The sequence below is a fragment of the Trichechus manatus genome, unplaced genomic scaffold, assembly GCF_000243295.1.
Source record: "Trichechus manatus latirostris isolate Lorelei unplaced genomic scaffold, TriManLat1.0 scaffold00054, whole genome shotgun sequence".
In the NCBI taxonomy this organism is placed as follows: domain Eukaryota; kingdom Metazoa; phylum Chordata; class Mammalia; order Sirenia; family Trichechidae; genus Trichechus; species Trichechus manatus.
In genome coordinates this window covers 11,456,398-11,481,926 of record NW_004443990.1, presented here as the reverse complement: position 1 = coordinate 11,481,926, position 25,529 = coordinate 11,456,398, and the positions used below count along the sequence as shown (strand labels likewise).

Genomic DNA, 25,529 nt, shown 5'->3' with positions numbered 1-25,529 from the left:
TCTGGACTCTTGTGAATCACAAGGAGAGAGGGGAAGCAAGCATGGTGAAACATATGTTGGCTCTTAAAGCGTCCATCCCAGAGGAGGCACATGCGACTTCTGCTCACATTTTGGTAGTAAAGAAGTCATATGGCCAAGCCAGATGTCAGAGATGCAAGGAAACACATTCCTCCCACAGAATGGGGCACTGGATGTTGATGAGCAGGGATACGATCTACCACAAGGAATATTTGAAAGGCCAAGTCCTTGGTTATGGTCTCCCAAGACTTAGACCCATAAGCATTGTCATCATAATGAAATGCACAATTAAAGGCTCCAGAACTTGTAGAAAAGTTGCTTGGTCATCATTCTTAATTACAGACTATATCAGAAGAACATTCAGAAAATACTTTTAAAAAGAAACATAAATCAGGCCAAATCCTACCATGATTTCAATAGTTAAGTTCAACAACTGATTTCATTTTTTGTGTATCGCCTCTCTGTCAAAAACAAAACAAAACAAACAAAAAAACCAAACTCATTGCCATTTAAATTGATTCTGACTCATGGCGACCCCATGTGCTCCATAGGGTTTTCAATGTTTGTAACATTTATGGAAGTAGCTTGCCAGGCCTTTATTCTGTAGTGCTACTGGGTGATTTCGGACCACCAACCTGTTGGTTAATAGTGGAGGACAAACTGTGCCACCCAGGGACCTTCCTGTCAGGCCCATGCAAATAGTCTTTTCTCTTACACCTATTTGAGGTATTCACACTCATACATTTTCTATTATTAAATATACCTTTTCAGTTATAAAAGTGATATGAATACATATTAGACTGTGTGGACAGAGAGAAAAGAAGAAGAAAATAATAACAAACCCAATAATCTAAAACAATTACCATTAGCATTTTGGTGTATTTCCTTTTAATTTTTTTTTTATCCAATGTGTTGGTTGTATTCTTACAAAATCGTAATGTACTGGAGTTTTCCAAACTTAATAGACTGAAATGGACTATTTTCACCTTCTCCCTCTCCCCACGATCCCTCCTCCCTTCCCTTGTCACACTGCGCTCTCCTGGCTTCCAAGACACTGCTCAATATTCCTGTTTCTCTGGCCATTCCTTCTAGGCTCTGTGTTTGCTCCTGCTTCTGTCAATGTTGGCTTTCTCCGAGGAGAAGTGTGAGGTTGTCTTCTTTTCTCGCCCTATACTTTCATCCTAGGGTACTCCATCTACACCCTTGGCTTTAATTGCCCTCTGTACCCCAGCAATTCCAGATCTATGTCTCCAAAGGTCCCAAATCCCCAGGTGTGTCATGAGTGTCCACCACCGTGGCTGATCTATGTGGCCTGGAGAAAACATGCCAGGGACCAAAACCTTAGTTGGCAGAGGGGTTAGACTGGCTGCCCCAGCCCCCCTGGATTCACGTACGCTCTCTTAACTACATGTCCACCTCCCAGTGGGACAGGACTAGCTCTTCAGTATAATCCTTCAAGTACAGTACTGTGCACACATGCTGACCCTATAAGATTGACAGGGCAGATAATAACTTCCTTATGGACAAGAACTGGGACCAGAGAGGCAAAGGTCACAAAGCTAGTTGGTGGTTGTGGAGTGGGAACTGGAACCCAGCTCTCCTAACTTGCAGACCATGGGTCTTTCATTTATTCAAAAAATATTCACTGAGCACCTACTTTGTGCTGGGCATGGCATTAGGATCTGGGGATAGAGCAATGAATGAGACAGACGAAGTGCCTGCCCTCATTCTAATCGGACAGACAATAAATGAGAAAAGAAATACACATAGACTATGATGTTGGGGGTGATCAGTGCACCTTGGCTTGGCCTGCACTTATCCACTGATCCTGAGCATTAATGCTGTTAATCACTTTCCAGGACAAAGACGCTCTTCCCTCCCACCTTTCCCCCTTCCTCAAGAAATTGCTCACTCAACTTTCTCTGGTAAGAAAGAGCCATCTTTCCTTGTCGATTCCATTAGGAGGAAATCACCTGAGCCAGTGGTTTGGAATGATTTAAATAAAAACACCATTTGCTCTTCCATCCAAAGCTGCCCCTCCAGGCCTCCTACACCCCTAACAGGGTAACTGAGCCTCTGTGGGGCTCTGCACAGTCAAGCTGGACTTGGGAACCAACACTAGGAGGAAGGACTTTCCTTCACTTTACATCTGAATGTTTCTGCCTTTATATCAAAACAACCAGGGAACCTGACCAAGCCAGTGAGAGAAGTAATGATGGCAGTGTGGCCAGGCTGGGTTACACAGTGGCCTGTGTGATCAGATGCTTCCATGACAAAGCCCCAGTGCTCAGAGCACACAGTATGTGATGGTCCTCGGCAGTTGGATCAGACGCCAACACAACAGACTTACTTTGGGAATCCATCATTGGACTCTGTGGATTAAGCCCCTAAGCCACTAAGGGAGGTCTACGTGAGCAGGACCTAATTAAGTGAATATAGCAAGGAGCCACAGAGGCAGTGATATATGTCTGTAGTGGGTACATTGAGAGGTTGTCAGTTCTGCCTGGGGGTGGGACTCAGGAGAGGTTTAAACAAGGCGCTGACATGAACTGCATCTTGAACACAGAAGGTAATCAGTGTGCAGCTGGCAGGAGAAGGGGCTGTCAAGGGCATTGCAGACAAAGTCATGTTAGAGAAAGAGCAAAGGAAGTATAGAGAGCTGTGCAGTCGGGGACAGCTGGAGTGTGGGTGAGATGCAGGGGGAGGGACATTGTGAGAAATGAGGTGGGTGGGGTCAGCCCAGGCCACACCCCGATGGTCCTCGGACGGCACTGTTGGGAGTTGGGGCTTCATCCTGTAGGCATCGCAGAGCCACTGAAGGGTTTTAAGCAGGGGAGTAGCATGAGCAGATTTGCACTTAATGAGGCTTGCACTTATGGTGGTTTGGCCTGAAGATTAACATATCGAATGAGAGAAGGAAGCATTCTGAACATTTTTGTTAAAGGTCAATGTGATTTGTTTAACCAAGCTTGCATGCAGAGCATATTGGGTACTCTAGCATGTGGCTATTATTGCATTTTATTTTATTCGGGGCGGTGGGGATGAGGGAAGGAAGGAGGCAGTAGAATGAGGGACATTCCAGGCAAGGCTGGAGTAAAGAAAAAGAGCATTTATGTTTCTCTGAAACTATACCCAACCTCTGTGTTGCACCTTCATTTGAAGAATGGGGTGAGGTGAGGGGCAGGCTAGGAGACGAGGCAAGAGGCTGTGTTCATGGACTTATCCCACACAGTAGGGCAACAACGCAAGTGTCTCCAGAGCACCACTGCGCTGATGCCCTTGGACTCCACGTGCTGTGGTCCTGCCAGGAGATTCCTCTTTGTCCACTTCTCTGGCTACATACAATCATCATCTGAGAACACAGGCAGCGTCCGCCCTCCCACGCGCCTCATTTACCATTTTATTCTTTCCATGAATCTTGTTAATACCTGTAGTTTACTTTTTGCCCCTTTATTTCCTCCAGCTACAGAACTTGGAAAGGCGCACTGGTGAAGAGTGTGAGCTTTGGACTCAGACCTGAGTTTGAGTGTGGACTTTGGTGCTTACTGTCTGTGTGACCTTGGACATGCAGGTAACCATCTGAGCCTCAGTTTCCACATCTGTAATATGCAGATGGTTGGAGTACCTGCCTCACAGGATTGTTTGGGGAACAAATGAGATTACGGTCAGGTCCACGGTAAGCACTCAGTAATGCTGGGTAGCACTGATGTCACTCCTCCCTGCCTGGAATGCCCTTGCCCACTCCCAAGGACTGGCAAGGGAAGATTATCCACTTACCCCTGATAACTACTGCTTGTCCTCCCTGAGGACTCCCTGGCTGGGTTAGTGCCCTTCTCTGTGCTCCGTGCTCTCCTTGTTCACATATTTACTGAATGAGCTTGAAAATAATGATTGACCTATTTGCCTGCTCCCACTAGCTATACGCCTTTCAGGGAATGGTTTGCATCTTTTATGTTGGAATCCCCAAGCCCCACATGGGGTCCACTAAATAGTGGATGCTCAATAAATATTGGTTGACTGCATGAATGAATGAGCCCTGGTGGAGCAGTGGTTTGAGAGCTCGGCTGCTAACCAAAAAGATGGCAGTTCAAATCCACCAGCTGCTCCTTGGAAACCCTATGGGGCAATTCTGCCCTGTCCTATAGGGTGCCTATGAGTCAGAATCGACTCGACAGCAATGGGTTTGATTTTTGGTTAAATGACGGAAATGGTTTCTGCAGCAGCTCCACCTGCTGGTGGAAGGGCAGAAGCTAAGGCAACATTAGCTGTCAGATGATGTGAAAAGAAATCTCTGAGGCTCCAGTCCCTGCTATTAGCTTCAATACACACTGCCTGCCACCCTCCAGCCCTCCCCCCAATATATATCACAACCAGGATCCTGGGGTCAGACTGTGGGTCCCTGCTTCCTTCTCTAGATGAAATTACATGCTTCTACACCAAACATGCCCACACCCCCACCCTGACATTGCTGAAACTGGTGTGCATTTAACATGAAGGTTTAATCCCACAACTCACTACACTGTCTCAAAAGCCACGTTAAATCTATGTTCTGTCTTTTAAGTATTGGAATTTGAGAACGAAGAACACATGGTATATTCCACAAGCTACTTTTTTATATCTTTTCTCCCCGTTGAGGTTTGCTTGTGTATTTGGCAGGATGAAGGCAGTGGGACCAAAGAAAAGAATATGGGCCAAACTAGCAGTTTTCACCCCTAGTGTCAAGGCAACCAGAAGACAACATCTGTTTTATGTAAGTCAGTGTCATCATCTGGAGGTTGTAGACAGAAAGGAACCTGAGAACTCATGCGCTGGAAGGCGGCTTCTGATCTTGGAAACTCTCACCAGTATACTCTTTAGTAAAGAAGCAAAGGTCTACAGGAGGTCAGAATTATTCGTGAACAGAGAGGTACAAATTTGGGGTGAAGCTCAGAGGGCATGATGATGCATGTCTCTGCATGCTTCGAGAATATTTATTGACAGGAAGTGATGGCAGAAGTTCAAATAAATTTTCATGAGTAGTGTTACATAGAGGTTTTATCTATGTATCAATCTGTGTATCTAAGTATCTATATACGTATATATGTATCTATCTATCTACCATCTCTCTATCATCTTTCTACACCTATTATATGAAGAGATAGCTTATTAAAGACAAAGCCCTGGACTTCAAGTCAGGAGTTCTAATTCAAGTCTAAGTTCATATTCTTGCCTTGCCAGAAACTTACTGCTTGCTCCTTCCTAGGTAAACCACATAACCCCTCACTTGGGAGGCAGTGGATTATTCTAGATAACTGCTAAGGTTCCCTTCAGATAAAAAATTCTGTGGATCCAAAACCTCCTTTGACATAAACAAGCCTAGCCTGTTGCTGTCCAGTCCATCCCAACTCATGGCAACCCCATGTGTTACAGAGTAGAACTGCTCCATAGGGTTTTCTTGGCTGAAATCTTTATGAAAACAGATCGCCAGGCTGGGTGGGTTCGAACTGTCAACCTTTTGGTTAGCAGCCAAGCGTGAGTGGTTTGTGCCACCCAGGGACCTCAACAAGCCTACATAACCACATTTATCTTAGGTAAATCAAGTTTTTGGTATGATGTTGTTGTAATTTGTAATGTGTTGGCTGTATCTTTATAGTACAGGAAGATCCGTTGGATAATTAAAAGATGTAGAATATTTATGCATAGTTCATAACATGATTTCATCGTTTCAAATGACTATAGAAGTTGACAGCTGTCACTTTGATTTTATGACACATTTTTGCTGACTCTACGATTTATCTTATGCTGAATTTTCAGCCATGAACACAACTCCCAAGCTGACCTTTTTTTTCCGTCTCTCTTTTAAAGAGAAGCACAATATGATGAAATGCCTAGGGCTGCACTGTGGTGGATCGTTCCCTTAGCCTAAACGTCAACGGCAGCCTCTGTGAAATGCATCATGCTTAGTTCTGTGGACCACTGATGAGATTTAACATCCTGCTTATGAAGTTCTCATTCAGAGAGAACGATGCGAGGAGAACAAAGCATAGCAGTTCCAGAGATCAATGTCGGACTTGCTTCTGATCAATATGGAACTATTTGACAATTTTCTCAGATGGAATGACATTTCCTCTCATAATCCGAGGCAAATTCAACAGAAATGAAAAAAAGCAGTTACTAAAGAATAAAGTAATACGATTTTTTTGTACTACACAAACAATAAATGAGAAGAAGTGCCTCCGAGAACTGGATTCATGGAGCTAGGCTGCTCCTTTTCTGTTCTTCGCTGACTTGAGTTACTACTTAGATGGCAACATGGGAAGTGGTGTGGCGCATTTCACGTTCTGTGAAAACATTTCCAAAGCCATTCCTTTGAAATGAAAGTAAGACTACAAGTTCAATTAAGCACAGAGGCAGGCACTGGGAGCAATGTGCTTAAACTCCCTCCCTGCTGATAGATATTCCGTCACATTTAACAGCATGTCCCTCGGAGGGGCCGGCACACAGAACAATTCCCAAGGAACTGAGCAATGTAAGGCAGTTACAGCTTGGTCTGTCCTTGCCTACACATTCGTCTTTTCGACAGGGCACCTGAAGCAAAGTTCTAAACAGGCAAGACTGAACAGATGTTTTAAGGGGCTTTTACCGTCTGTTGAAACATAAAAGCCCTCCACCAAATGCCTTCAGTTTCCAACTGGTTCGTTCTGGTTCGAACCCCTGCTGAGAATTTGAATTTCCACCCCAGATATACTGAATCAGAATCTACATTTTAATAAGATCCCCAGGTAATTCTTATGTATAATAAAATTTGAGAACCACTGCTCTATTAGTCTACCACTCGTCTGTCAGTTTGTTGTACCGTGGTGGCTTGCGTGTTGCTGTGATGCCGGAAGCTATGCCACTGGTATTTCAAATACCAGGAGGGTCACCCATGATGGACAGTTTTCAGCGGAGCTTTAGAGGAGCTTCCAGCCTAACACAGACTAGGAAGAAGGACCTGGCGATCTACTTCTGAAAAAAATTGGCCTTTGAAAACCTTATGAATAGCAGCGGAACATTGTCTGATATAGTGCCAGAAGATGAGCCCCTCATGTTGGAAGGCACTCAAAATATGACTGGGGAAGAGCTGCCTCCTTGAAGTAGAGACAACCTTAATGACGTGGATGGAGTCAAGCTTTCGAGACCTTCATTTACTGATGTGGCACGACTCAAAATGAGAAGAAACAGTTGCAAACATCCATTAATTGGAATGTGAAATGTTTGAAAAGCTCTACTAATGGTTCTCAGAATTGGTCCCTAACCAGCAGCATTAGCATTGCCGGAACTTGTTAGAAATGCAAATTATCAGCCAGGGTTCGAACTGAAACAAACCGGTCTGAAGCCCTTGTTGTGTGCCTTTGTTTCCTTGGAGGAAATAAATATTAAGGCAATAGCCAGATCTTTTTAAATTTGGAATTTGTGATCCTTTGGATGGTTATTGGACTGAAGTTTGCCATTGTATTAACTATCTATCAACTGAATAAAAAAAGCAGTTGGCATTGAGTTGATTTCGACTTATGGTGACCCCCATGTGTGTCAGAGTAGAATTGTGCTGGATAGGGTTTCCAATGGCTGATTTTTCAGAATAAATCACAGGCCTTTCTTCTGAGGCACTTCTGGGTGGGCTTGAACCTCCAACTTTTCAGTTGGCAGCTAGGCATGTTAACCATTTGCACCACCCAGGGACTTTATGAAATGAATAATAACAATTAAAAAAAAAAACCATTGCTGTCAAGTCAATTCTGACTCATCACGACCCCATGTGTTATACAATAGAACTGCGCTACAGCATTTTCTCTACTATAATCTTTACAAAAACAGATCACCAGGACTTTCTTCTGTGGCACTGCTGGGTGGGTTTGAACCACCAAACTTTAGGTTAGTAGCTGATTGAAAATGGCTTGTGCCAACAGAGAATCCCTGATGGAGCAGGAGAAAAGTGGGGTGCAGAACTCAAATTCTAGTAAAAAGACCAGACTTAATGGTTTGATTGAGACTGGAGGGACCCCGGAAGACATGGCCTTCGGACTCTCTGTTAGCCCAAAACTAAAACCATTCCCGAGGCCAACTCTTCAGACAAAGATTAGACTGGACTATGGGACACAGAATGATACTCGTGAAGAGTGTGCTTCTTAGTTCAAGTAGATACATGAGACTAAATGGGCAGCTCCTGTCCAGAGGCGAGATGAGAGGGTAGAGAGGGTCAGGAGCTAGTTGAACGGACACGGGAAATGCAGGGTGGAAGGGAGGAGTGTGCTGTCACGGTATAGGGAGAGCGACTAGGGTCACAAAACATTGTATGTATAAATTTTTGTATGAGAGACTAACTTGAATTGTAAACTTTCACTTAAAGCACAACAATGAAAAACAAAAAGGCTCATGCCACCCAGGGACATTCCATGAAATGAACGTTGTTTGTGTGCTGATTCCAACTCACAGCAACCCTATATGACAGAGTAGAACTGCCACGTAGGGTTTCCTGGGCTGTCATCTTTATTGGAGTAGATAGCCAGGTGTTTTCTCCCATGGAGCCACTGGGTGGGTTCAAACCTCTGACCTTTCAGTTAGCAGCCGAGCACTTGACCATTGTGCCACCAGGGCTCATTATGAAATGAACAGGGCACATGAAATTGAAGGAAAATGAAGCTACCAAAATGATACATTGTCCTAGGACATTGGAAGAAGCGTTCATTTACATGTAATGTTCTCGTAACTACTCCCTCTTACCATTTAAGAAGGCTCTTTGCACTCCATTAGTCACTAGTTTTACCACTTAAAAACACCATGAAATCTCTTTTCAGAAAATAATGTCCTTTGGATAGAAATGCTAGCTCAATGCAATCAGGTGGGTACTGAAAAGAGAAGACCTTTTACCTTTTATGAATTAGGCTCCTGTGTCTGCTAATTAATTAACACAAGGAAAACGGAGGCATATTGGCACCATCCCAATACAATGCATTAAAAACATTTTTTTGTGTGCAAATTACCAATGTCTCCTCCAGAAAATCCATTCAGAAAATCCATTTTTTAATGCCATGATTTCAGTCTTGACCCTCAATCTGTAGAAGGGGAATTTAGCTTTAATAAAATGGATTTTCTTTAGAAGACTTTCAAAATTCAGCCTGAAATTAATTCAAGCTGGTCTTTTCCATTGGTGGTCCCGGCCAGCGAGAGTGTTTTATAAGCTTCACTCTTAGATGTATGAAGTCTAAGCTTGCACGGAAAGTAGTAGACCCTCACTAGGTCATTACCTTCTATTGCACTGATTCACGCACAGAAGCCGTGCTTCATTTCAAGCCAGCAAACTCTGTTGCCTGTGTGCCCTGTATTGTATTCACCTTCATCATAATTTTTATTTGGTACCATAGTGACCTGGAGCCCTGGTGGCGCAGTGGCTAAGAGCTATGGCAAGCTATGGCTGCTAACCAAAACGGCTGCCAGTTCGAATCCACCAGCTACTCCTTGGAAACCCTATGTGGCAGTTCTACTCTGTCGTATAGGGTTGCTATGTTTTGGTATTGAGTCCACGGCAATGGGTTTGACCATAGTGACCTGCTTCCCAGTTTGATCATCATGTGCCTTAGGACAGTGTTTTAACTCCTCTCTACACATTAAAAAAAAAAAGCAGTGGCCGTGGAGTTGACTCTGACTTACAGTGACTTTATGTGTGTCAGAGTAGAACCATGCTCCACAGGGTTTTCAAGGCTGATTTTTCAGAAGTAGATTGCCAGACCTTTCTTCTGAGGCACTTCTGGGTGGACTTGAACCGCCAACCTTTTGGTAGTAGCCAAGCACATTAACCATTTGCACCACCCATATTTATGTTTAATTAGGAGGAAGAGAGGACATATATTTATTATGCACCAAATTTATATGTCATTGTCCAGGCACTTGACTCATTACTTTATGTAATCCTCACCCCAACCCTCTCAATATCCTTGTTTTACAGAGGAGGAAATTATATCTCAGAGATGTTAAGAAACTTGCCTGAAGTTACACAGCAAAGGAAGTGGTAGAGCCAGGATAGGAAGACAGGTCTGCCTAGTTCATGTCTCTTGACTAGAGCACACTGCCTCCCATGACTATGGTGGTCTTCACCAGCATGGTGTCTGGATTCCAGAATTCCCAGTCCTCTTGGCAAGATTCTCCTTTCCTCCTTTTTTGGATTTCCTGGCACTGATTTTCCTCTCTCAAAAGAATAATTTTGCACATTTTCCTTTTCTCCTGGTCACCCAATACATGCCCAATCCTGTAAACCAGTCAAGTGGACTCTGTGTCCCTACTAGCTGCCATTTTATGGTGATGTCACTCTAGGCTTCCATGCTTGCCCCACCCCCATACTCAGCTCACCTAGGAGACAGCTACCCTGGAGCCTCTTCAAGGGTGGGATGTTTCAGTCTCTTTAGAAGTGATTTGCAATCCTAGGTCACGAGGATCTGAGCTGCTCTTTCAAAAGGGAGATGTCCTGCTTCTATTCTCTATTTAGTCTCACTCCCATGGTTTCACCCAGGTTTAAATACCATCTGTATGCTGATGACTTCCACATTTATATCTTCAGACCTCTCTCCTAAAATCCAGACTCATATGTCCAACTGCCTACTTGACATCTATTCTTGGATGCCTAATAGGCATCTCAAACTTAACATGTTCAAAACTTCTGGTTCCCTCCCCTCCCACGAATATGCTTCATTCACAGTCTTTCCCATCTCAGTTGATGGAACCGCCTTCCTTCCAGTTGCTCAGACTAAAAATCTTACAGTCATCCTGACTTATATCACACATCGGACCTATCAAGAAATCTTCAAAATACACCCAGTCATTTCTCACCACCTCCACCACATCAACCTGGCCATGATCGCCATTGTCTCAGCCTGTGGATGGCTGCAATGCCCTTCTAACATCCACCCTTGCTCTTCTATAGTCTCTTCTCAACAGAGCAGCCAGAGTGACTTTTGCCAGCAGATCATGCCACTCTCTGCACAAAGTCTAACATTGACTTCTCATTACAATGCCTTACATGACCTGTTCCCTCCTGGCCTCTATGACTTTGTCTTCTACTACTTTCTTCCCTGCTGTCTGGGCTGTAGCCACACTGGCCTTATTGTTGTTCTATGACCAAACCAGACAGGCCTTGAGGCCTTTGAAGGAGCTGTTCCCTCTGCCTAGAATGCTTTCTGCCCCTGCAGATAACCAGAGAGGGTAGGCTGGGCTATCCTTTACTTCTAGGTTTCTAGTCAAAGGACAGAAGTTTTGTACCTTCTTAATGAAGGTTATCCTTGACCACACCACTTAAAAATTTCAGCCTTCTCCTGAACCTTGGTCCCTCTAACCCTTCCCCACCTTTTTTCCCTGTAGCACTTATTACCTTCAAACATAATATATTTTACTATTTATTATGTTGATTGCTTATTGTGTTTCCCCATAGTAGAATATATCAGAATATTAGAATATCCCCAAGGATAGAGATTTTCATCTGTGTTTATTCATTGATGTATCCCAAACATCTAGAATAGAAACTAGCACAAAATAGCTGCTTGATAAATATCTGTTGAATAAGCTGAATGAAGGAAACAGAGAACCTCAGCACTGGAATAGACCCCAGACCAGGCAGAGGGCTAGCCCCAAAGAGGAGAAAAGCCTTCACATGTGGGCCAGAGAGTTGCTTCGGACCTCCCTGGAAGTGAGGGAGTGAGAGTGGGAGAGGATGTTTGTGGAGGCGTGGGAGGGAACCCACTCTGAGGACGATTATACCAGCCTACTCATGGTCAACATCACCTCATATTTGGATTGCTGGAATCATCTCCCAACTTTCACCCTGCCCCCCTATAGTCTATTCTCCACCTACACACAAGACTGAGTCTCTTGTTAGATGTCACTCTTCTGCTCCAAGTCTTACACTGGCTTCTCATGACAATGGCCTACAAGGGGAAGACTGATGGGGAAGATGGACCCCATCTAGAACCAATCACTGCACCTTCTCTAGTTACTGTGTGTGCCAGTAACAGCAATGCCACTGTGTCACTCTGGATGACACTGGTTTCTACTGGTGGTCCCATGCCAAGGGACAGGCAGGAGTTGCAGAGAATTTAGGCTGGGATGAACCTGAGCTGTCATAGCGCTCACAAGTTCTATGGGTGGTTTGTATCCCTTCCAAGTGGAAGCAAATACTAGTAGAGATGGCTCTTCAAACTGAGCTGAAGGAGTTAAGAGAAAAATATGCCGACAAGTTTGATGTTTGTGAAAGTATCTGCGTTACAACTAATTTTAAGACCCCAGAGCTAAGCTTTCCTTATTCCTTAGGGAGGATACATGATAGGGAGGAAGGGGCGTAGGAAGATCGTGGGAGGACTGTGTTGGAGTTCTTGCTCTCCGGCTATGGGAGAGTAGATTATTGTTCAGCAAATGTTCACTCTCTCCCCATCATGGCAGAATTTTGATGTTTGGCTACATGACTCACTTTGGCCAGCGGAAAGTGGAGGCAAGTGACAGTGTGTGTGCATTTCAAGCCTAGGCCTTAAACAACCTCACGTGTTTCCAACCTCCATCATGAGAAGTACTTGCCCAGCCTCCTCCTGATCCAAGAAAAATGAATCACGTGGAGCCGAGCTGCCCCAGCTGCCCTGAAGAGCTGTAGCTGGAAGCTGAGCCAACCCAACCAGCCCACAGATTAACAGCAGTGAGCTGTTAATGTTTACTGTTGAATGCTTGCTTTTCATGCAGAAATTGATGGCTTATACAGCCACCTACTAGATGTGTGTCCTTGGTCATGATTTCACTTCCTGGAACCTCAATTTCCTCATCTGTAAATTGGGGATAACAACCGTATCTGTTTCGAAGGTGGGTACTTAGTGAGCACCAGATAAGGTACTGCTTGTAAAACACTTAGCACAGAGCTGGGGTGTTGGCAGTGCTCAGTTGGAGTCATCTCCATGTTCCTAAGCTCAGCATGTTGCAGAATGGGCTCTGCGTCTAAGTGAGCAGGGCCCACTGAAGCTATAAAAAAAAACAAAAAAACCCATTGCCATCGAGTCAATTCCGACTTATAGTGACCCTACAGGACAGAGTAGAACTGCCTCATATGGTTTCCAAGGAGCAGCTGGTGGATTTGAACTGCCTACCTTTTGGTTAACAGCCAAGTTTTTTAATCACTGCGCCACCAGGGCTCCACTGAAATTATACTGTGATGTAATTCTGGTAGTGACAGTACAAGGGGCTGGCTGCCAGGGTGAGGTGGAGGTGGTGTTGGGTGGCGTCGGGTGGTCAGGGTGAGAGGAGAGTGTGTTTTCTCTCTGTCTTACCTAGAAGAATGGAAGCAGGTTTTCCGGAGAGGTGCCACTGTGCAGGTGGCCTTGTCTTCATCTTGACCTGAATTCACGGGCTGACGCCAGCATAGCCTGCTGCCTCCTGCAGAGCCACCGGAGAGACTTCCAGCCTCGTGTTTTCCACCCAGTGGCTGTGTCCTAGCGAATGACTTCTGTTCTAGAAACTCCCCTGCTTGCCACCAGCCAACCTTCCAAACTTCTGCAGGCTGGCTGCCTTGGGGAGTTTAGCCAGAGGGAACAGTGCTTTGGGTTTCCTGCCGAGCAAATCAATCCCTTCCTGCCAGTGTCTTGCATAGCATGTGTCTAGGCCATTCCTATGGATTGGGTCATCATTATTCCTGCTGTGTTACTCCCTTTGGGGATGTGATAAAGGTTGAGACTCCATTATTCTAGGCTGGAGTATAAGAGCATAAAATATCTGTTATTAGAGGCCAAAAGCAGTTACCTCTCCCCATGCAGGCCAGGGTCTCTTTATCTTGCTTTAGTTCCCCTTTCTTTTCCTCTGGCCCTGCCAGGTGTAGGTTGTGAGTGACAGAGGAGGAGGGGGTGCTCCTGCGCCTTCTATTTGCATTTCTAGGAGCATGTCTTCAGAGGTGGCGAGGACATTTCTTCAAAGGTGCCTGCCTGCCTACTGCACACACTCCTGAGCTCAGCATCAAGACCCTTCATGAGCTGGCTCCAGAGCATCTTTCCTGCCACTCCCTCTGCCCCTGTCACTACTACCCCAGGGGGGCATTCATTTCTCCCATTAACTCGGGTATTCGTGAAGGTTTATTGGGTATTGTGTTAGGCACTGAGATGAAGAGATGACCAAGATAGGTTCCTCCCTTTGAATTCTCCACAGTCCTTTTAATGCTCTCCATGCGGTTCCTCATCTAGGAATGCTCTTTCATTTGCTTCTGTCTCTCCCTTTGCTTCCTCCCTCCCTCTCTCCTTCTTCCCTTCTTCCCTCGGTCCCTCCCTCCCTTTCTTCCTCCCTTCTTCTTTTCTTCCTTTCCCTACCAGATAATTATTATTCAGTCCCTCTTTGAATAGCACCTGCTTTGTGCAACCTCTCCCTATAATCCTAAGCAGATTTGCCCATTCTCTTTTCTGTCATCCCAAAGGGCTCCATTCATATTTGTAATGTTTTACTTGTTACACAATTCCATATGATACACTGTGATAGGTCTGTGTCCCCAACTACAGTGAGCACCTTATGGACAAGAAACTTGTTCTATTGATCCCTCTACTTCCTGGCACCCAGTAGCCACTCAATAAATACTTGTGGAGTGAATGAATGAATGAACAAATGAAGATCTTGTGTTTTAATAATGCTGCCCACTAAGGCCATGGCCCAAGTGCATTCTTCTTAGTTCCCATGGACCCGACGGGGATGGCAGCCAACAGGGATCCCTCATTTGAGGTAGATGAGGTTGAGGTCTTCCTTAGCCACAAAACTGCCATACATCCTTGGTCCCAATAAGATCTATCACCCTGACTCTCCAGCCCCCACTGCACTTGAATCGATCCCTGGTCCTGAGGAAGGCCACCTTCCCGATGCACAGGCCCTCATGGAAGCTCTCATCTTTGGCAGCAGCCACATCACCTAACATTAGCCTGACCAGTGGGGGTGGGGGGGTGGGGGGTAGGGAAGGTGCCACGAATGACTGACTCTGTAGCGGCAATCAGATTGTGTGTTGGGGCTTAATGTGTGATTTCATGGTTTTCATGGTCTCTAAACTGCAAATTCAAGATTATTTGAAAACATTTTATTTAATTTTCATGCTTTTTTAATCAAAAAAGTTAAAAGAATAATAATCTTTTACAGGCAGTTAAAAAATGTGCTATTTACACAAGAGACAGAAATATCTCCCTTAGCTGAGCAATCTAAGTGTGTACTTAGAGAGGACGCCATTGGAATACTGTTGAGGACGGACAGAATGGTTTTGGAGACAATTTAATTCATTCTTCTAGGTGATGTCTGTCTCGGCAGAGTGTGACTCTCTGGATTCATTCATTACCCCCGCCCCACCTCTCCATATGGGAGGGACAGTTGGCCATGAGGACCTGGTGGGTAGAGATGGTGTCTGGCTCATTTTTGCATTTCTGGAACCTTGCGTGGTGCCTGTCATGGGGCAGGTGCTCAGAAAGTGTTCGTTGAACAAATGAATAAATGAAAGTCCTCTGTACCTCCCTCAAGCAGTCCACAGTGAGACCTGCAAACATTCACATTGTCTTTAGCACATCCCCTTGAGAGGCAGAAGCCGTGGACACAACTGAGCCCCTCACTTGGTCAAGGGCGAGCCGAGGGAGGTTGGGGCATTAGAATATTTGCATGCTGTTTTTGATAATTGCTAAAGCCATTATTTACCTGCTGCTTGACTCAGAATCCTAGACCTAGAAGGAACTTAGAGCCCTTGAAGTCCACCTTCTTTACTTTGCAGAAGAGGAAACAGAGGCTCAAAGTGGGGAAGAGAAGCTTCTTGCTTAAGGACAAAGTTAGGATTTGAATCCTGGTTTCCCGCTCACTCGTAAATAGGTAATTTTTTTTTTTTTCCTGTACTGGCTTCTTTCATCTCTTGGTCTGTGCTATTTCACGTAACTTTCCCAAACCTTGCAGCTTCTGGGATCGTTGTGGGTGACCATGGCACCCTCTTTCTTCCTTCCCCTTCAACTTTGCACTGTTCTCCCGTTTCTGCTTAAGGAGACTGAAGATTAAAAAACCCTGGGAATCCAAGAAAACTAGATAGAGTCCCTAGATCAGTGGGTCACACGCGGGAATGAAGAAAGATGCCTTCCTGCCTGCACCTGGACGGGAGTGTGAGACACAGAGAGGGAGATCTGGTCTGGCCGAGGGCCTCTACAAATGTTGAGGTTGGATCCTAAGTACCTGGTAGAAGCTTTTTCAACCACATAACTGGCAAAGCCCCAAATGTGGGCCAGCTGACATGTTGGCTAGCTGAGTCCCCCAGCTCATTACCAATCCATGGGATAACGATGACCACCATCATCATAATCATTATTGCCTTAGACAGGCCTGGATGACAAAGACAGCCCAGGGACTTCTGTTTGAAATGAGCTGCTTCTTAGACAACCCTGACTCTCCAGAGTGACTTTCTACAGAATTAAAGGATCATGAAGCTGAAAGGGGCCCTCGGAGATCATCCATTCTGGCTTCCTGCCTTCAGACAGGATTAACCTTTATAGAACAGTTGCTGTATAAAAATTGAACCAAACTTACTTTTATATGTTATTCTTGTGATAGTATCTCTGTTGAGCATTCGATTAAGAAATGGGTTTGATGAATCAGAAACCTAGGGGAGAAAAGAAAATATTAATGTCTTTACTATCCCAGAATAAACATCACCTCCATGCATTCACGTATTCATTCATATTTGTTGAGGGCCTACCACGTGCCAAACACTTAACTGGCTGAAAATTCAGAGATGAAAGATACAGACCCTAGTCTCAAAGAAACGCCAGTCCAGAGAAGGAAGACAGACAAGTAAACAGATGGTTATAATGCAACATTAAAAGTGTTGATTGTTGTTGGATGCTCCCGAGTTGATTCCCACTCATAGCAGCGACCCCATGTGACAGAGCAGAACTACCCTATAGGGTTTTCTTGGCCATAATCTTCACGGAAGATTTAGACATCCAACTAGATAACTATTCCTCCTGCTGTGATCAGATATTATAAAATATGCAAGCGAGAGATTGCTATGCTTCACTGATTGCCTTTTCTTACATTTAATCTTAAATTTCTTTTTGGTGTAAAAGCAGATGAAAAACAGATCACCAGGTCCTTCTCCCATGGAATTGCTGGGTGGGTTCAAACCACCAACCTCTTGGTTAGCAGCTGAGCACTTAACCATTGTGCCACCAGGGTTCCTTAGTGTTATGATAGAATGATGATACTAGAAGAAGCACAACTCACCTGTATGAGTAAAGAGCTAAGGCATGAGTTCACTCTTGAAGGATGGGTGGAAGTTAACGCAGTGTTTCCGTGGTAGAGTACGAAGGGGGAAGGGCAAGGAAAAATGATCGTACATGGACATGGAGGACTGAGACCTAGTCATGTTCAGGGGACTGCGGTGTTTTAGTATAGTTAGAGCTGACGGTACGGAGGAAGGATGGAGGATGAGGCTAGAGAGGTAGGCAGGGGCTAGCTCATGTCTGGTTTTTGAATGTTACGAGATTTAAACTTTATTTTGTAGGGATGGGGAACCATCAAAGGGTTTTAAGTAGGGGGTAGGGAGTGACATGTTAGGAAGGTGATATTTACCTAAGTAGAGAGTGAGAGAAAAAGAGTACTCACAACACAGATATCAAGAGATAGAAAAAATCTCTAAGAAGTAATACAGAAACTTGTTATATTACTACTCATTATTGTAAGAATTGAATATACCGTGTCATTCAATCAATCACTCTTTCATCCATCCATCTATACATCCATTCATGCATCCATCCATCCATGCATCCATCCACCCATGCATCCATGCATGCATCCATCCATCCATTATTTACTGAATGCCTATTATGGGCCAAACATTGCACCAGATGTTAAGGGGTCAGTTTCCATTCTATGCCCATGCTTTCATTTCTTCAAGTTCCCTCTTTGGGAGAATAAGCCAAGCTTCCAGAGGATTAAGCCAGGGAACCACCACTTGGAGAGCGTGACATCCCCTCACATAACTGTGTACCCTGTTTTCTTAACTACCCCCTTTTAACGCAGGCTTTCTGGAGGTACCATTGTTCATCCCAGTCATTTCTCTCCTACCTTGCTCAGCTCTGCTCTGCAGTTTATGCCTCAGCTGCTAATTGGATGTTGTGACACATCAACATTTTAAATGTGATTTATTCTGAGGGTTGGGAAAATTGCAGCAGATGATTATTATTATTAGATAAGCAACAGGTAATTTTTAGTTTGGAGAAAGCACAGACTGTTTATTTTCCCTCCATCTGTCTCTTTCTGCACAGTTTCCTGGGTGTGTTTTGGTGAGACACACACCAAACAGAGGAGGTAAAAGTCCACCTGTGGAGAAAGGCTCAAATCAAACACTGCTGCTCCCCGGAAGCTTAAGTGCCAAACTCAACTTCTACTTTGACATCCTCTGTGGCCACTTACAAGGTAGCTTGAAGCCTCCTGTCTGTGCTGATGCATCCGCATGATAGAAGAGCCAAAAAAATGTGGTTGTGATGGGTAAGGAATCTGCCGTGTCCCTTAATCACATGCCTTGGGCTCCTGGTACCTGGTGAGTCTGGGCAGAGCTTACGCTGGGACCAGACCCTTCTGAGCTGATTAACAAAAAATGGAAAAATTTCCAAAGCACACACAGATGATTTGTGGGCTTTGGTGTGTTGGCTGCGTGGGTGAGAGGATAAAATATGCACTTGGTATAAGAGAGCTTAAGTGGGAAGTCAGTGGTGTGTGACTGAGCAGCAATCACAGCCAAATCTCAGTTCCCTGTGGTCACGGAAAGGGTGGGGATTAGCAGGCAGGGCACAGAGGTAGATAAAACCCACAGATAAACAAATCTCTCACTTTGGTCAACAACTCGCAACCCTTGGATGGCTCAGTTTTTGACAAGGGTGACATCCCTAGGCTCAGCCGACCTGGGTGTGGGGCCTCTCATCTCCTGGTCCTGCCTGCTTGCAGGGATCTGGGGAGGGAGGCAGAGAGGTCAAAAGCGGGGGAAGATGACACCAAGAGGCTGTGCACCTTCAGAGACCAAGGGCTTTGTTCACGTCAGGTCTGGGTACCAATGCCTAGCAGAGGACTGGCTCCTGTCCCCCATTCAGTCGGTGCTTTGGGAGGAGTGAATGACGAGTCACAGCTTGGATAATTCACTGAGGAACAGCTGGGAGTTGATTACATTGGCCAAAGACAGAAATGCTGTGGCTTATTTTGAGATGTAGCCAGCAACCCCCAGGTTTGCTCAGGGGAAGACAGGGAGCATTCCTAGCAGCCACCTGGCCTGAGAAGATGCAGGAGGGAGTCTCCATCCTTTCACCGACCTCAGGGTCTCGGGCATAAGTTCCTCCCAACAGCCCACAGGGAAGCAGCAGGGAGTCTGGACCACGAGCCAGTGATCTTCACGGAGCCAGCGTTTCTGAGAAAGCTCCTGAAATGTGCCAGTAGCTTGGCTGTTGACGAGGCTGGTTTCCCCGCTTGTCAATCACCCTGTCAGCCGTAATGTGCCTGCACTTTCAGGATGACATTCACTGACTCAGGAGTTTTGAGCAAAGTGAGACAAAGTCAAGGGCCGAGACTGAGAAACCCTTGAAAGACAAGGACTGTTGGGGCAGGCCTGACTGGCCTGTGGGAGTTACTCATGGAAGGGCTGGTATTTTCCCTCTGACCCCATCAAGTTCTTATGGAGATCGAGCTAGGAGAAGGTGCGCTCCGGTCACACGTGATGGGATATTGCGACACGTCTGCAGGCTTCACGACAGTGCCCGTGGCCCCGACTCAACTCAGCGGTGGTTTATCAGTGCCGTAAATGGGACTGGACTAGGGCTGTAAGAATTGGCCCGGGCTTGTGGATAGCATGGGGGAAGGTGTGTTTTAAAACGTGTTTTTCTCTCTTTTTCCCCTCAACTGCTTCCTTAGTTCTTTTGGGGAGGCATATAATGTGAATAAGGAGCCCTGGTGGTACACTTGGCTGCTAACCAAAAGGTTGGCGATTGGAACCCGTCCAGCAGCTCCGCAGGAGAAAGACCTGGAGTTCTGCTGCTGTAAAGATTACAGTCTAGACATCCCTATGGGGTAGTTCTACTCTGTCACATGGGGTCCCTATGAGTTGGAACTGACTTGACGGGGAACTGACTTGACGGCACCCCACCACAACGCAACATAGTGTGAATAAGGTCACGAGCATTAAAGTCAGGCAAGACCTGGATTCCTCAGCTATGTGAACTTGGGTAGAATGCCAAAGATTCTCTGAAAGCACTCTCCTCATCTGTATGATAGGGACACTAACGCCTACCCCCTAGGTTTCTTATTAGGATTAAATGATAAAATATATGTAAAGTACACACCACAGTGCCTGGCATTCTGGAATCTACTGTGCATCATGACAGGGTTTGTGATGATGCCAGGAGATTTGGAGCAGGTACAGGGCAGGATCTGCCAGCTCCAATTTCCTTTGGGATGTGTAATCAGCTATTAAGAAGGCGTGATAGTCTAAAACTACGCTTCCCTGGCCAAATGCCCCTTTCTGTCTTCGCTGATGACAAACCAGAGGAGTATGTGGTTGGTGGTGGCCGGGGGCAGCAACATGTCACAGATCCCCCTGCCCAACACGCAGCTCCGCCAGGACACAAAAAGGCCTGCCCAGGTGAGGGAGAGGAACTGAGGAGGAGGTATGGGGTCTGGAGAGGGCTGGCCAGGCAGGGTGAAGTGCCTGGTGCAAAGGGTGATGTTTTGGGCAGGGAGAGAGAATAATGCTTTAGAGCTGCCCTGGGGGCCCATTGACTGAAAACGATGGTGTCATCGTGAGAGCTCTTGAAACTTCCAGGTGGCTAGGCTGGGTTTCTACTGATCATCTTCGGCAGATTGCAAGTGCTGATCGGGGTACTTCCCAAGGGGATAGTGCACTGATAGCCAAATTTTGGAACTGCCACACATTGCTTTTGCTTTTTATTTTTTATTTATTCCAGTTGGAAAGACAATTTTGCTCTCTCTTTTTTTAATTTTGCATACCCGCTTCACTTTACATCGTCCAAAATGTTAAAGGTAATTATTTTTTTTAACAAATTAGGATTTGCTCGGTTGGAGATTTTATTTGTTGCTTTGACTTTGAGGAAGATGTGATGCTTCCCTAGATTGCCATAAAGTCAGTATTGAGGGTCTTTGCTGTATTTCCCCTGGGGCTGCTCAGAAGGGAGGTGAGTGAGGAAGAAGATACTCAGAGCAATTGCGGGGAAGCTGGAAGGAGCTGTTTAGTGCAGTGCCTGGAGGGGCAGGACAGCTCACATTTCTCTTGCGTCTCTTTTTCCAAGGGGCAGTGGACAGAGAGACCATTAATCCTGTGGGCCATCCGTGAGCTACCTCCTACCCTTCCATCAAAAAAAGAAAAACCAAACCCACTGCTGTCGAGTCAATTCCAACTCATATCAACCCTATAGGACAGAGTAGAACTGCCCTATAGAGTTTCCAAGGAGTGCCTGGTGGATTCAAACTGCCAACCATTTTGGTTAGCAGCCGTAGCTCTTAACCACTACACCACCAGGGTTTCCACCTTTCCGTTACATCCCTACAATTCTTCTGCATTAGGTGGGACCTGAAGCCTGACCCTGGATCTGGCACCCTTTTCTCTCTAGGGCAGGAGCTGCCTGAATCCTTGGGCCCTGATGCTCTGAAGTGGAGCCCGCTGTGTTTGCATCTCACGGAAGCAGACCTCCTTTTTCCATCAATCTCCATGGCGCCACGCTACAGCTCTGCTTGGGCATGGACATCAAGGGCCACCACTTTTCATGTTTCTAAGGTCCAATAGAAACTGTAAACCAATATTCTGATTAGAGTGGGGCGGACAAGAAGAGAAGAATGAAGGAATGCAAAAGACTTACTTTTATAAATATAGAAACTACCACCAATCCATTTGGACTCTTTGCAGCTTCTGTGACATTTGTATATAACTCATGGTTATAGTGGATGAGCTGCACCTGGCAGGAGAGAAAAGCAGTAATAAGATCAACAGTCCAACATTAAAAGGTGTGAGGCACAGCATATCCCCTCCATAAGGGTGAACTATATATTGTAGAACAACTGGAAAGGGATTCTTTTAACTGAAGTGATTTCAGATCTATATCTATATCCACATTCACATTCATATCTACAGCTATATCTAGATGTATATCTATATGTAAATATCTACATATAAATATAAAACCAAAAACCAAATGCATTTCCACTGAGTCGATTCCAACTCATAGCAACCCTATAGGACAGAGTAGAACTGCCCCATAGGGTTTCCAAGGAGTGGCTGATGGATTCGAACTGCTGACCTTTTGGTTAGCAGCCCTAGCTTTTAACCACTGCACCCCCAGGGCTCCTATGTAAATATAGATGTACGTAAATGCATAGACATATACAAAAATACCAAAACATTTTTGCAAATGTTTTCTGTTAACAAGCATGCCTTTAATAAGCCAGGTCCATCTGGCTCTGGCTCCATCCCAGGACATTACCCCTAAAGTGTGTATAAAGTCAATTTCCCGGATTAGGAATGGAACTGCCCTGCAGGGGCGGACGTGCTCTCCAGGCTGCAGCAACAGCTGCCACTGGCACTCTCAGTCTTCCTCGAAGCCTTGGGGCAAGCAGGGATTTGTTAGGTCCTGAGTCAGCTCAGTGGCTCTGCCAGAAGACCGGCCAGTCTGCAAGATGCACCGTTCTGGTTACGACAGCCTCCCTGGGTCATCTGGTTGTGCAGGACTTAACTTCTTCCTCTTCCAGCAAGGATCAGCAATCTGCCCATGGAGCTCCAGTAAGGCAGGCCAAGTGGGTAGGAAAAGGAGTCCTGGATCAGGGCTCCAGTGAACTAGGTTTTTCCCTTTGACTTCACCAAATTTTTTAAACCCATTTTTTTAAATTGTGAAACATATGTTCAGATTAATGCCCCACCAAATTTTAGCCACACCACCCAGTTATTCTACTTCATTGCCTCTTTTGCTTCCTCTGAAAAATGGGTATGATTGCCTCTCCTTGGAATTCATCTCAGAGTTGTGGTTTTTTAAATGGAATTTTCTTTTTAACATATGGAAGTATAATTTTTGTAACAAATTAGTAAATATAAAAATATAAAAGTAAAAAAAAAGTCATAGTTCCCCCTCTACTTCTGTCCAATCCCAGTCCAAGAGATATGAGTGTTAACAGCTTAGAATATATTCTTCCAGACATTTTTTTGTGCTTTATATCATACACACACGCAAGGTTTGAAAAACAATAGAAATGAAATCATCTGTCAATGTGATTCTGGAACTTGATTTTTTTTAATCTAAAAATAATTCACGGTTATCTCTCTAAGTCAATGCATATAGCTCTACCTAAGTCCTCTTAACGGCTGTTGATTTCTCCACTGCACGAACACCCCATAACATAGTCAGCCATCTTCTTGCTGATGTTTTGTTTGTTCCCATTTTTTTGTTTCTTAGAAACAAAACCAGTGTGTATCTTCCTGCAATGATGTTAGCATTTTTTCACAGGCTGATGGTATTAGATTGAGAATCTAATAAGGTAATGAATGTAAAAGTGATTTGTGACTCTGGAAGTATGACAGAGTATTCATTGTTACCAATATCTTGTATTGCATTAATAAAAGGAGGTGATGAACAGAGTATTTTAGAAGTTGAGAAAGTCAACGACCAAAAAAAGGTGCTTTCCCTTGATCTTTGAAAAGCCATCTTGTTTGGCTAAGACAGTAGTCTGCCACCCTCACTCTACACACAGATCACTTGGGGGTCCTTTAAAACCCACCTATGCAAAACCACAATGAGGTACCACTTCATGCATCCTAGTGGGCTAGGATGGCTATTACAGAAAACAAACCAACCAACCTAAAATACAAGTGTTGCCCAGGATGAGGAGAAACTGAAACCCTTATCCATTGCTGGTGGAATGTAAAATGGTGGTCTTTATGGAAAACAGTTTGGCGGTTAGTCAAAAAGTTAAACATAGAACTACCAATTACGGTTTAAAAAAAAACAAAAACAAAAACCCGTTGCATTAAGTCGATTCCAACTCATAGCGACCCTGTAGGACAGAGTAGAATTGCCCCATAGGGTTTCCAAGGCTGTAATGTTTATGGAAGCAGACTGCCACATTTTTCACAATTCCACTTCTGAGTATATACCCAAAAGACTTGAAAGCAGGAACTCAAACAAATACTGTACATCATCGTTCACTGCAGCACTATTCACATCAGCCAAAAGATGGGAATAAACCAAGTGTCCATCAACAGATGAATGGATAAACAAAATGTGGTGTAGCCATACAATGAAATATTACTCAGCCATAAAGAGAAATGAAGTTCTGAAACATGCTACAACATGGATGGACCTTGAACACATTATGCTGAGTGCAATGAGCCACAAAAAGAGGGCAAATATTGCATGATCCCACTTATATGAAATATCCAGAATAGGCAAATGAATAGAGACAGACAGTAGATTTGTAGTGATCAGGGACTAGGGAAGGAAGAGAATAGGGGAGGTATTGCTTATTGCGTACAAAGTGTCTATTTGGGATGATGAAAAAGTTTTGGAAATAAATAGTGGTGATGGTTTCACAACACTGTGAGTATAATTTATGCCAATGAATTGTACATTTAAAAATGGTTAAAAAGGCAAATTGTATGTGATATATATTTTACCACAATTAAAAAAATAAAACACGCCTGCCCCTAATTCTGATTTAATGGGTTTAGGGTGGGAACTGGGCACTGGTATTTGTTAAAATCTCTCCAGATGGAGGGCAGCTGGAGTTGAGAACAGTGGAACATAATCAGTGAACATCAGTATGCCATCAGTGCCCACTCAGTTGGATGGCACCTAGAACCTGAGAATATCCTGAGCATCTTGAATCAGTGGAGCTTCTAATGGAGGGAGCACACATTATTGCGGCTCTTGAAATATCCTGTTTTGCTTATTGCTTTTTCACTTCTTGTGAGTTTTGCCAATGGAGGCAGATGGTTATACAGCAGCAACTCTGCCATCAGAAGGGCAACCACAGGGCCTGGTGACTGCGCCCTGCCTATGCAGGACTCACACCAGGCAGGTGTATCAGGTCTGTGCTCATCGACCACCCTCCTCCCCCACCCACAACCCACACACAGCCAAGACTTTGTGGAGGTGGCAAAGGGATGCCATGTGGAGGAACCAGGACCCACAGGGGACTTGCTGCACCTCCCTTCCGTGTGGAGGCAGCTTCTTAATAAGAATCAAAACATACCCCTGCCATCTGCTAAGATCTTCCCACCTGATCCAGGTGACCTACAAAACCACCCAGGGACGTGCCAGTGCATCAAGGAATGCCTTGAAATGTCAGCAGGTTCTGAGAACGAGGCCTTGGAGAGCAGGGAAGTGGAAGGCAATCCTGTGGAATTACCCTTCTCTCCAACTTGTAAGTCAGAAAATGGCAGGAAGAAGTCTCCAGGGTTATGAGCTTCCCCATAGGGTGGGATTCTGGCTGGG

The 25,529-nt window shown here is 44.9% G+C and overlaps 1 protein-coding gene across 2 annotated transcripts in view; it reads right to left on the bottom strand.

Annotated features, from left to right (window-relative positions):
* CA10 (carbonic anhydrase 10) overlaps positions 1-25,529 on the bottom strand; it is a 543,166-nt gene that overhangs the window by 5,074 nt on the left and 512,563 nt on the right. For both annotated transcript variants that reach the window (XM_004377910.1, XM_012555979.1), the window contains exons 6-7: positions 21,909-22,004; positions 16,579-16,651 (exon numbers count right to left, since the gene is read on the bottom strand). In XM_004377910.1, the coding sequence (XP_004377967.1) occupies positions 16,579-16,651; positions 21,909-22,004 (169 nt within the window). The remainder of the gene's footprint in view (positions 1-16,578; positions 16,652-21,908; positions 22,005-25,529) is intronic.